Consider the following 12,280-nt stretch of genomic DNA (forward strand, 5'->3'; position numbering starts at 1 on the left):
CTGATGTCAGCTGTGAAAACCTATGCCAACATGCCGTTATGTGTTTCCTTTGAATGTGTGAGTCAAACAAAATGTAGAATTTAGTAATATTTAAGTAATTGTAGAATTTAGTAGTATTTAAGACACATTTTTGGTGTTGCATGAATTAATGCACCCATTTAAACCCTTGAATGAAGAACAGACACCTCTAACTTTTCCATAGTTTCTATCACACTACATCATGGGTGTCAAACTCGCCACGTCACGTGACACGACATATCGTGATTTTTTTCGCATTGCCGGAGCTAGGGTGGGTGTGGCCTCCGCATGATGCAACCGGCCCATGGGCCGGCAGTTTGACACCCCTACACTACAGCAATGAAATGTTATACAAATAACTAATGTAAGTTTTTTGTTAACCTGTCACCACTTAGCCCGGATAACAAGGGTTCTTGTTGTAGAGTGCATGTATAGTTCAGAATTAGCAAGTGGAAGGAAGACAAGAATTATTGCAATGAGGATAGGAATGATTTCTTCATCAAATATTGGGAGCTTCTAGTACTCGGTAGGTGATACTCATAGTGATTAGTCAAAGTGCTCAAGAAAACAGTGAGTGTATCAGTTGGTGGTAGCACCAGGTTAACATTGTCCAGCTTTAAAAATCAAACAGGAACAGACCTGGTTAATTTTTGGATGGGAGAACATCAGGGAATATAAGATTGTAGACAAGCCCAGAAAGCTTTAAAAAAAATGAAGAAAAAGGCAACTTCCATACTACTTTAAAGATAGCTGCATGGTTGCGTCTATTGATCATCAGGGGTTATGTTGCTCTTGATCATGACTGTCTTGAACCAATGAACACATTTTTAATACATCAAGGAATCACTTTCTCACTACCATAGTTCAGATTCAATATACATCATTGCACAAACTACACTAAAGAATAACTACAGCTTCGAAATCTATTGCAGTTCCATTGCTGTGCACTATAACCAAATCTTAGAATTACAAAAGATAGAAAAATGGATCACTATTAAATTGTTTGTAGTGATTAAAATAGATTAACAACAGATCTTTGATTTCCAAATTTCTAGAAAAATAGTATAGTTTGTTGAATGCGTGTTTTTACTACCTAGATCATAGCGTTTTTCTCTGTGTATATGTGTATCCTTTAAAAGCACATTGAACTTTCACATACTTTAGTGGCAAAGAAAATGATATATTTCTAGGTATAGCATCCAGCTTGTTGCATCAGTTTTCTGTCATAATAGGAGAAAGGATTTAGTGTTATTCCTGTGGCGTCTTCATCTCCAGTCCTCAAAAGTTGATGTTAAAAATTGATCGTTGTTCAGCATTTGATCTTGGCTTAACATTGTCTGGAAATTAAAGAACATCAAGCCATATCTAGTCAGATACAGTAGAAAGTAAGAAATGTTTTTTTTATAATTTATGAAATTAATAGTGTTTTCTTCCATTGACCTCAGTGGGAGGAAAGAAAATAAATGAGGGGAGCTTGATAGAGCGCAAGAATCCCTCTCTTGCATGGGGATGGCAGCTAATATATATTTGCTGATTAACAATGATTAGTAATAAAACTTCTAGATGGTCCTCTTGAATTCATACATACCGTAAGGTTGTTTATTCCTCGAGACAGCTCCCCTATTTGCATCACTGTTCCTTCTGAGTGGTCCATCTGCAAAATCATTTCGGCAACTAGATGAAATTAAAGCAGCCATCCAATCTTAAGTCAAATCTGCATGCACAAGTTTTGGGATAGCTGAACTGTTCCACACATATGACAGATGTCTCTGTCTTCAGGAAGTTGAAGTTGAATTACACGGTTCCCCCCCCACCCCCAATACTGGAAATATTTCCAAGTTGCACGTTTTCCATAAACATATATCCGACACCACTGCATATAACAATTAGTAGGTTAATGGGACCAAAAATGAAAAGGCAATTCATGGCAACTTCTTTTTTTTAAAAGTTCTAGTTTGATACTATATTTTTAAATAAAAAGAATGCAACAGAGCTGTTTTCAGTAATTCAAAAAGCATTTCTTGATCTCATGCAGAGATTCAAATGCTTATCATACTATTTTAATAGCTCAAACGTTCATGTTCATTGTTTAACACATAAGATATCCATTAATATGTTCAATGCTTCGTTATTCTAAAATTTATTTCAGTTTTTTTATTTGGCTCCATTATTTAATCATGGCAGTTATCACTGTAACAGAGAAAGTAGGAATATGTCCATTGTTCTTTCCCCTTTTCAACCCCACTCAACGTCCCCATTGTAGGGTCTGAATTTCTGTATTCAGAGATATTCGTGGTGATGGCAGTTTGTTTCTAAACTGATTAGGCTGCTTGCCTTGTTTAGATCCATGGGAGATTAAGTGCCTAAGTACATTATAGCTAATTCTTGTGGCCTATGTTGACTTGTGTTTTTCACACTATCCCTTCCCCTTGCAAATTTTAGAAATTGACATTATCAGCCTTACTTAGATGTGTGCCTTTTCCAAAGTTGGATTTCTTATAATCTCCCTATTCCAGATAGCCTGGGCTTTATTTTGGGTTAGAGACCTTTGTCTAACCTTACAGTATTCTATACAAATCAGCCTTAAGTGACACTCAAATAGGCCTATTAGCAAATCATACATGTGATTGACTGCATGTGTTTAAGGAGTCTTTCAAGCCATAAGGGCTAGCATCTGGGGTAGCACAATTTAAGAGCATAGTTTTCCTCCCATTAAAATAAACATTTTATTTTAAGACAAGACAGCCTCATCTCTGTAATGATTTTTCTAAGGAAACAGTAGCTGGCAAACTTATACACTTATTAATATGACTCTAAGATACAGTCCACGAACGTTACTCAGCTGTATATTCCACACTGGTATTCCATACCACGCCAGTGTTCATGGATATTCAACTAAATTTTGATGACTTGTTTTAAATCAATGTTCGGGCTGGAAATTTCTGGGAGTTGAAGTCCAAACATCTTAAAGTTGCCAGGTTTGAGAAACACTGCTTTAAATTAATTGGGGCAGAACAGATGGGTCTTCAAACAGTGTGGTTCCGTGGTTTCCAAACTCTAACCATGACTGCTTTAGATGGGCAGTGAAACAGCATATAACTCTAAATTACAAGTTGTCAGGAATCATAATATTTAAAACATGCAAATTCCAAGTTTAATTTTCAGTTACTTTGTGGTATTGCATGCATGCGTACTGAGAAGCTTTTCTGTACAAAACTGATTCCTGTAAACCAGGCAGATCCTTTATCCTCATTGAGAGGGGAGTTCTCAGTGAGTTTGAAATGAAAAGAGGCTGAGCTCAAAGCTATGAGGCTAAGAAAATGTGAGGAAAAATCTATACTTTATGAGTGTTTAATTTTAAGAAGCTCCAGGAGTTAGATTGAAAGCTGTGTTTTAAAAATAAACCGAACATTAAAATAGTTCCGATTGTGTATAAATCAAACACATACTGAACAAATTACATGCTTTAAACAAAATAGAAAAACAATTTCATTTTAAATGGGAGAAAAATGGAATGTGTTAGATGTAGTAAATCATGCATATGAAAAAAAAACTTTTTGCAATTAATCTTGTGATATTACCATAATTTTTCTGATCAGTTTAAATGGAGGTTTGGCTTGCTATCTTATATCTTGCAGAAAATTCCAACTACTCCATTTTTCAGGCTTTTTAAAAACTACTTTACACATGTTTCTATGTAATATTCCTTGGGACAGCAATTCATAAAATCAGTCTAAGTACTTTTAAAAGCATAATTCAATCACAAAAAGAATAATCACAACAAAAACAATTAGAGATTTTCGCAAGTAAATATTTTATTGCTTTCTTCAAGAAACTGTATTTAGATATTTTTTTTTAGAAAAGATTGATTAGGCCTATATTTTAATGTTCTGTTGTATGTAACCACTATGGTGCAGACACTGCACAATTAAAATAACATATTTTAATAAAAATATACAATCCAGCTGTGCTGTCAAGAATAAAATAGATCATTCTTACCACTGTGGACATGAAAAAGCTAATACAAAATGTTAAAAAATATTGTTGGGCATTATAAATGAAATATAAAAAGCTCTGTCCTGCCACAGCAGCTCAGAGAGCACTCATGCTCAATTTTAGGTGCCTTGAATGTCAGCTACAACTGTTGTGTAAAGCTTTTTCTTTTCCTGAAAAAGGGCTTGAGAAGATGAGTAGGATGAAACAGTTGTAAATGGGGGGGGGGGGGAAGGGAATTCCGAATGATATTTTAAAGATTCTTCAAGCTTCATCCTAATACATTCACTAAAGACATGCAGATGCAATATGCACTTTAGTTAAATTATAAGAAAAGGTTATCTGTAAGCTCCAGAATGCATCAAGAGGATGAAAGATGAGTGTATCAGTCCCCTTGGCCCACCTGATCCAGTTTGTCTAATTCTTTGTCAGGGAGGGTGTTATGCACTCTATATGCACCATAGCTCTTCTGAGTGCCATTGGTTATACTTGTATCCATAGGGCAAATATAATCTGTAGATTCATCAAACTTCTTTTTTCTTAAGTTTCCAAAATGTGAAAATCCAAGTTTCTTTGGCTGTCAAGAATGAAGGGTGGGTGGGTGGATGGAGAAAGAGAGAAAGCTTTGTCAGATAATCACTACACAGGAAACACAGAAAACACTGACAGTTAAAAATGACCTCTGCTAAATAATAATACCTTTCACAGACTTTACAAGATTAATTTGAACATTTTCATTGATTTTTCAAGTTCCTGTAGGAAATGAACAAATGCATCAAAAGGAAAGGGGAGGATTGTCTTTTTGCTGAGGAGGATGGTTAGTAATGGGCTCACTGACATAATTTTTTGGACTCCGTATAGGGAAACTAACCTGAGGTAAAATTCTTTCAAAATCAGAATGTAACTGTTTACCATTTTAGCAAGAAGTATTAACATATTATCCTTTAAAAGGACAGGGATGATAATAGTTTGATGAAGTCTTAAAACAATTTATTCTGTGCTTACAAAGTCACAGTATTTGCAAATCCCAATACAGAATTCCAGGACTCCCTATACAAAGAATCAAAATACTAGAAGATGCTTCAGAAGTTATTTAGTCCAACTTCCTGTTAAAGGCAGATTCTCAATGCAAGATACAATGGCAGCATCCTTCGTTGGTTACAAGAAGGCAGACTTCCCAAGAAGCCAGACAAGTCTTGAGAGAAGTGAGACTAAACTTTCTACTGCTGCCATCATGTTCCTATTCAACCTTGACTCTTCTAGGTACATTAAGTTTAAGATTTTAATGCATACTTTTAAGGGCACTAATTCCCCACCGAAGAAAAACTGATCCCAGCTGCAGAATAGGTGATACGCAAAGTAGCAGAACATAAATAAATGCTTCTTTAAAACAAAGTACTCTACTCAGTGCTGAGAAACACACACAAAGGTCCATATATCATTATGGAGAGTTTTTCTTCCATACCTGCTCCCAAATATCAGACCTCTCAAGTGGCACAAAACCATAGCAGCAACAACCCATGGTTGTTGTTTTTTTTTTAAAAAAACAAGCTTTAAAAAAATCTGGACAAACAAGCATTATTTCCAAAGAAAGAAAGAAAGAAAATTATCATTGCAAGTGTATTGCCCCATAATGAATCCTGGTTAACATCACAGATATGACCATCCTCCTATTATGTTCACTTAGAAATAAGCCCTACTATCTCATCTTCTGTCTGTCTGTCTGTCTGTCTGTCTGTCTCTCTCTCTCTCTCTGTGTGTGTGTGTGTGTGTCTGTGAATCAGCCTTGTATGTGTGCCTTGATATAAACCCCTGCATTATTTTGGGAGAATCGTTTTGCCCTTGCCTTCTTTCTAGGGCTGAGAGGGAGTAACTGGCTCAAAGCCATCTAGCTGGCTTCTAAAGCTGAAAGAGGACTAGAATTCAAGTTTTCCCACTCCAGCCCAGTCCTTAACTTATGAGACCAGACTGGCTTTAAAATTTAACCTAAATGAATATGTCAGATGCAACCATCAGCAGGGTAATGTTTACATCATTGTGCCCTGGCTGGAAGCTACGCTGCCTTTCCATCCCATGGATAAGTTTAAGTACAGTATTTCAGCTACTAAAGAAAAGCCTGCCATACTCTGCAGATGCAGATGCTGTTGCTAGAGCCTCAAAATGGCTCAATAATTAGAGCAGGTATTTCCCTTTTGAGGACACTAAATGAAATCCTCATCCTCACTTAGCCAGATTCCCCAGAATTCTTTGGGGACGCAAAGCCTCGGTTTTTAAATAACATTTATAACAGCTCATATTCAACTATTTCAAAAGAACTCCTACTGACCTCTCCGTGAAACTCACTCTCAAGTAGTTAACATGAAACATAAGATTGCTGGCCTAAGAGATTACTGGCTTTTAAATTGCCAGCTAGGAACTTAAGCAGGATTTCTAAAGTTTGCATGGTTTCTCTATAGCCTACCCGGACTTTTGCGGTGGTAGTCAGAGCTGTATAAGCGGTAGATTCCACGATTTCCCTTTTATCTTGCTGAGCCTCTGGCCCGATGAGCACATTGAAATTTGTGGTTAAGTGGCGTCTTAGCAGAGTCTTTTGGGGTGGAATGTTGAGGAGCATTGCTAGAGTGTCTCCATTGAAACGAGGCTCCAGGATCTGTGGGAGAAACAAAGAGCATCTGTGCTGCTCGAAGTGAGGTCTCTAAGCAGCAAGGTATTCAAAGGCTATTCTGAGGATTGCCTGGTTTCATTTGCTCTGCTAATGTGGGATGGTTTACCGTATCACAGAGCCAGGAAGCGTCAGGGCTTCACATGTTAACCATTATAATCCGTTTCCAGCAACTCTATAACATTAACAGGAAATATAAATTTTTAAAATGCCATTTTAAGCGGCACTTCTTTGGGATATCAAACAAAAACATCTGTTTCAGATAGTTATATTGAAGTTTCAGATCTATACTGCAGGGTTAGTAGGCTCTTCCATTTCCATTTGATCACATCTCTTAATGCAAGCCATGATGACTTGGATCCTGGAGTTGTTCCTGGGGTTTTGAGTCAGCAGAAACTCCCAATGTCAGGAAAAGAAATGATTAATCCCCTTTCCTCCTATAATTCCATGCTATTCTGGAAGGTGCCCCATTCAATTGCAACAAATCTGTGGGAGGGGATTGTAACAAATATATAAAAAATTCCAACTTTTCTGTCCGGCAGTGAGAACTTTGGGGAGCATAGTTTTGCTCACGGAAGACAGGATCCAAGCCAATGTTTAAAAAGGGGTATTGGTCATTTATAACAAGGCCATTGCCTCAATGGATATATACTCGAATGATGAAAAATAGCACAAGAGAAAGAAAGAACAGAAAACTGTAAGAAGAGATGAACAGAATTAAGTAGGACTATGTTTGCATAAATATATATACTATCTACATTCATAACATCTGATGTGTCATTTTTAGAGGCACAAAGGAAGAAATCAATTGTAGAAAAAGATTTAAAAGAAGGAAGAGAAGGATTATATGCTTGATATAATGTTATGAAATGTATACAGTTCCTAGGCTAATGTGAGCTTGTTTAAAATAAGATAAACAATAACTGATGTCAAGAACACAATTGTTTTAAAATGCATTTGTAACTGTCCATCTTCAGTCTAGGCCATTTCAGTTTGCACTGTTGTTTAAAACGATTCATGATGAAAGATAATTTGTTCTCCCTTGCCTGGGATAGTTTATATTCATTAAGCCTCAGCCAACATTTTATCAATTGAAAGTAGTTTCTGGTCTCCAATTTATTTCATATATGAAGTGCTAATGATTTGGGTACTGGTTTATAACACAAGATGATTTATAAAATGTAAGTTAAATATTGCCAAATTTATTTTACATAAAACACTCAGAGAAAAAAAATTCCATTGTAATAAACTGACTTTCCTTTTCTTCAATCAACAAAATAGACACAAACAGTAAAAGCTGAAAGCTGCTGTGTCAATAACTGTCATGTTAATATTTATATTGCAAAACCTAAAGGAAATTAAGCTCTTTTCTCTTACGATGAGTCCACCGTGAACGCCGCTTCCTCGAAGGTTTGGTGCATATTCTGCCAAATCTACTGATCTGAGCCATTCCATCACTCTATGATTGGACCATTGAACTACTTCTGATGATGAAACATTATTCTGTGTTGTAGAAAAAAAAAGGCATGGTAACTACAGTAAACTACACCTAGATGCTGCTAATAAAGTGATGCTTTCTAAATATTCAGTAATTCTTCCTTAATCTGTTTTGTAGCTTTTATTCCAATTTCTTTCCCACTTTTTCCACAAATATCCATTTGCATTTCAATCTGTAAGGTAAAAAGTAGGCCGGAATCAATCTTATACTTAGAATTGCATATAGATATGGGCCTGGCATTCATATTTCTCTGAGCAGAAGCAAAAGGCAAAGATAAATTAACTAGCAAGCTTGCCTAGGAACAAAAAAGTCTGGAAGATTTCCTCACCAATGGGGATATGAGCACTGAGTCTAGGAAGCAAAAATCAATGATTTTTATCTCACCTCATCTGCTGGTCTTCTGCGTAAGCAATGCGGGTTAAAATTGTTCACGTGTAGCACGTGGATGGCACATTTAATGCTGAGGTGATGCAGCTGACTTGTGACTTTGAGGAAGAGGAGGTCATTCTGTAAAGGAAATCATTGTTTTAACAGAATAAAGCTATTAAACTTCAGAATTAGAATTTCTTAGAATTTTAAGAAACCAAGACAACACAATTTTTCTTTTCCTATTGTAGTCTGTATGTACCATCATTGTGATTTCTACTACTGTTATCAGAGCACACAAAGTAAGAAGGGAAGCACTGTTTCTTGTTCTGTCACCACAGAATCTTCCTCGACTGACAGCCACAACTGGGAATAGAATTTCCATTGCTAAGCAAGGCAGTTGTTAAGTGAGTCATGCCCGATTTTATGAACTTTTTTTGCAACGTTTGTTAAGAAAATCACAGGGCCATGAAGCAAATTCGGCTTCTCCCATTTACTTTGCTTGTTGGAAGATGGCGGGGAAGGACGCAGGTGGAAGTCACATGACCCTGGGACACTGCAACAGTCGTAAACACATGCTTGTTGGCAGGTGCCTGTAAGTGCAAGGATCAGTCTTAAGTCACTTTTTTCAGTACTATTGTTAACTTTGAATGGCTGCTAAACAAATGATTTTAAGCTGAGGACTATAAAATACTGGGGAGTCATCAGTTTAAGGAAGGTGCAATGCTGCCTAAATGCAACTAATTAGCGGGAGATTCCCCTCCATTTTATAGTGTGCTGGAGTTCTGAAGTTGACTGATTCTTTTGCCTATTCTACATCTCAGTTCTGGATCCAAAAAAATCTGTTGGTTGTTTTGTTCTGTTTTGTTTAGTCCTTTGTATTATGATACTGGCAGTATATATAAATACATTATGTATACATGAGAGGCAGTTTGATTTAATGATTAAGGCATCACATTAAAACAGGAGACCATGAGTTTTAGTCCCGTCTCAGGCACAAGGCCATCTGGGTGACCTTGATCCAGTTACTTTCTCTTGGCCCTAGAAAGGAAGCTATGGCAAACCACTGTTGAAAAACCTTGCTAACAAAACTGCAGGGACTTATCCAGGAAGCCTCTGAAAATTGGACACGGTTGAACAAAAAAAATGTACACATAGTACGCTGTTTAGATTGATCTATCATTTTAATATGGGAATAATAATTTTTATAGGATTGAGATGTGTTGTAGGATGAGTTTTATCCTTTTTTGTAGCATGATTTTAACAAAAACCATTCTCTCGTTTTAAGCTAGAGCAGCAATTAGTGTTGGTTTAAAAAAAAAAATGATGTGTGTGGGAGTTTCCCACTGTCATGTTTACCCTGAACATCCCAAAATGGCCTGGGTTAGCTTTCTGCCCACTCAAAGTATCTGGAAAATTAAATACTGACAATACTTGGGAATGCAAATTCTAAATATGGTTTTGAAAAGAAAGGAATGCTGGGATAAAATTATTCTCTTCTGCTTCAGGTCACACATTTGAATGAAAGAAAGGAACTTTTGCTAGTCCCAAACTCTGAAAATACAGATTTTAGCTACCTTACCACAGTTAGATATTGCAGCATTCTGCCATCAACTCGTGATTCATGAAACTGATCTTTGTACTGAGGTAAACCGATATCATCAAGCCATCCTGTGGAATGCACATAAATATATTTTACTGCGTAATAAAAAAACCCAATTCATTAGTTCACAAGACTAAATTTTGTTATTGCAGAAGGTTTCTTATATAGCTTCCTATATTCTCTGGGGAATAATATGATTTCCATCCCTATTGTTTGTGTTCTTTCTACATATTTAATATTTTTTCCCATCAAAACAGCTTTCTAAGAAATCTTCCATCTAATTTCATAGTTTATACAAAGCAATGCAATGCTCAAAAACATGTCAAGGAAATAAAACTGAAGAAAATGAAAATAAAGCCACATATCTCTGTAATGTTTCTAGAGATGAAATTAAAGCTGAATAGGGTTTTTAAAAAAACACATACAAATTTCTAAATTGTAAAGTAGGCTGGAAACGTAATCAATCTGTTTTTCATTTCCTTTTGCCATTTCAAATACTTACGTGTAACCCAGATATGATCTAACTGTGCAGACTTATCATCTTGTTTTGCATTAATAGCTTTGATTGCCAAAACCAATTTCTTCCTGTGTAAAGGATGCTTAATTCCTAATTCCTGTAAGGGGAAGCAATGATGATAATTAAAACAGTACCTTTCAACTTGACACCTCTTCAAATAGATCACAAATACATTGAAGTTCTTGAATAAAAAGTACTATGCTGAATTGGAAATTGGGAATTTCCAAAGTAATATTAATGTTTTAATGTTTAAACCTCAAGATATCCAATTTGTTGTCTGCTAGTACATGACATAAAGTTGCTAAAAAGAGTAACTCTTTTGAATAACTGAATAATTCAATATATGCATGGCTGATTTTTTTTGGACCTATGGATCATAAATACTGTATTTCACTTTTAAGTTTAAAATATGCAGAAAAAATTATATGTGAAAAAGGGTTGTGCAAAGTATGTTTGTTTGTGTGTGTGTATGTGTATGTGTATAATTGTAGAGAAAAGTGAAAAAAGAAACTGAGTCTACTCTTTAAAAATCCTTATAAAAATGAACACACTAGGAAAAGCACACACAAAATACGTTCTTTCTAATTTGTACTGCCTTTTACTTGGTTTTCTGTTTTGTTCTATGAAAATTCTGGCAAATCAACCCTTTTAATTCCTCCATTTCTCTATGATGGCAACCAAATTTGTATACTCTGCCTACAAAGATTTATTTATAGGTGCATTACATAATTAAACCTACTTATTAACTAGAGTTGAATTAACAGTGCTTGCTATTGGATTTACAAGCCCTGTTATTTGGTTTATATTAATAGCTGTTTTAGGAATGTTCATGATTCATTGCTATAAAGGGCCTTTTATTAAATATATTTATTAATTAAATGTATTTATTTATTAGAAAATATAATCTTTTATTAAATGTAGAGTGGATCTAAAAAATAAAATAAAAGCAGTCAAAATAATCTAAAACGCTCCCTTGAATCAGATATGCACCATTTAAAGATAACTTATTCTGTCCCTCCACTAAACTTTTAGTATAGCCTCTATAAGTGACTATCCTTAAAGACAGTTTTCCCTTCTCCAAAGAACAAGGGTCTTATGTAAAGCAACCTGACAATTGCTATTCATTTTCCCTGCTTAGACCTCTGCTTTATATTTTTGGGAGATAATCCAACCATACTGCTGCAGCCAGATCAAGTAACACCAGGGGATATTAATTTAATATTTTCAAAATTACATTTAACAGAGTTGGAAAGTACCTTGGAGATCTTCTAATCCAACCCCCTGCTCAAACAGGAAACCTTGTATCATTTCAGACAAATGGTTGTCCAATCTCTTTTTAAAAACTTCCAGTATTGGACACCCACAACTTCTGGAGGAAGTTGTTCCGCTGATTAATTGTTCTAACTGGCAGGAAATTCCTCCTTAGTTTTAGGTTGGTTCTCTCCTTGATTAGTTTCCATTCTTTGCTTCTTGTCCTGCCTTCAGGTTCTTTGGAGAATAGGCTGACTCCCTCTTCTTTGTAGCAGCCCCTTAGATATTGTAGCACTGCTATCATGTCACCCCTAGTCCTTCTCTTCATTAGACTAGCCATGCCCAGTTCCTATTGCCATTCTTTATATGTTT

The 12,280-nt window shown here is 35.8% G+C and overlaps 1 protein-coding gene across 1 annotated transcript in view; it reads right to left on the bottom strand.

Annotated features, from left to right (window-relative positions):
* Nucleotides 1-751: 751 nt before the first annotated feature.
* The window catches only part of PPFIBP2 (PPFIA binding protein 2), a 112,026-nt gene continuing 100,497 nt past the window's right edge, over nucleotides 752-12,280 (bottom strand). The window contains exons 21-28 of the mRNA XM_029284874.1: nucleotides 10,643-10,754; nucleotides 10,120-10,208; nucleotides 8,556-8,678; nucleotides 8,051-8,176; nucleotides 6,473-6,661; nucleotides 4,415-4,588; nucleotides 1,607-1,672; nucleotides 752-1,355 (exon numbers count right to left, since the gene is read on the bottom strand). Coding sequence (XP_029140707.1) covers nucleotides 1,284-1,355; nucleotides 1,607-1,672; nucleotides 4,415-4,588; nucleotides 6,473-6,661; nucleotides 8,051-8,176; nucleotides 8,556-8,678; nucleotides 10,120-10,208; nucleotides 10,643-10,754 — 951 coding nt within the window. The 3' untranslated portion in view covers nucleotides 752-1,283. The remainder of the gene's footprint in view (nucleotides 1,356-1,606; nucleotides 1,673-4,414; nucleotides 4,589-6,472; nucleotides 6,662-8,050; nucleotides 8,177-8,555; nucleotides 8,679-10,119; nucleotides 10,209-10,642; nucleotides 10,755-12,280) is intronic.

The sequence above is a fragment of the Protobothrops mucrosquamatus genome, unplaced genomic scaffold, assembly GCF_001527695.2.
Source record: "Protobothrops mucrosquamatus isolate PMUCROS unplaced genomic scaffold, P.Mucros_1.0 scaffold1047, whole genome shotgun sequence".
Lineage (NCBI taxonomy): Eukaryota > Metazoa > Chordata > Lepidosauria > Squamata > Viperidae > Protobothrops > Protobothrops mucrosquamatus.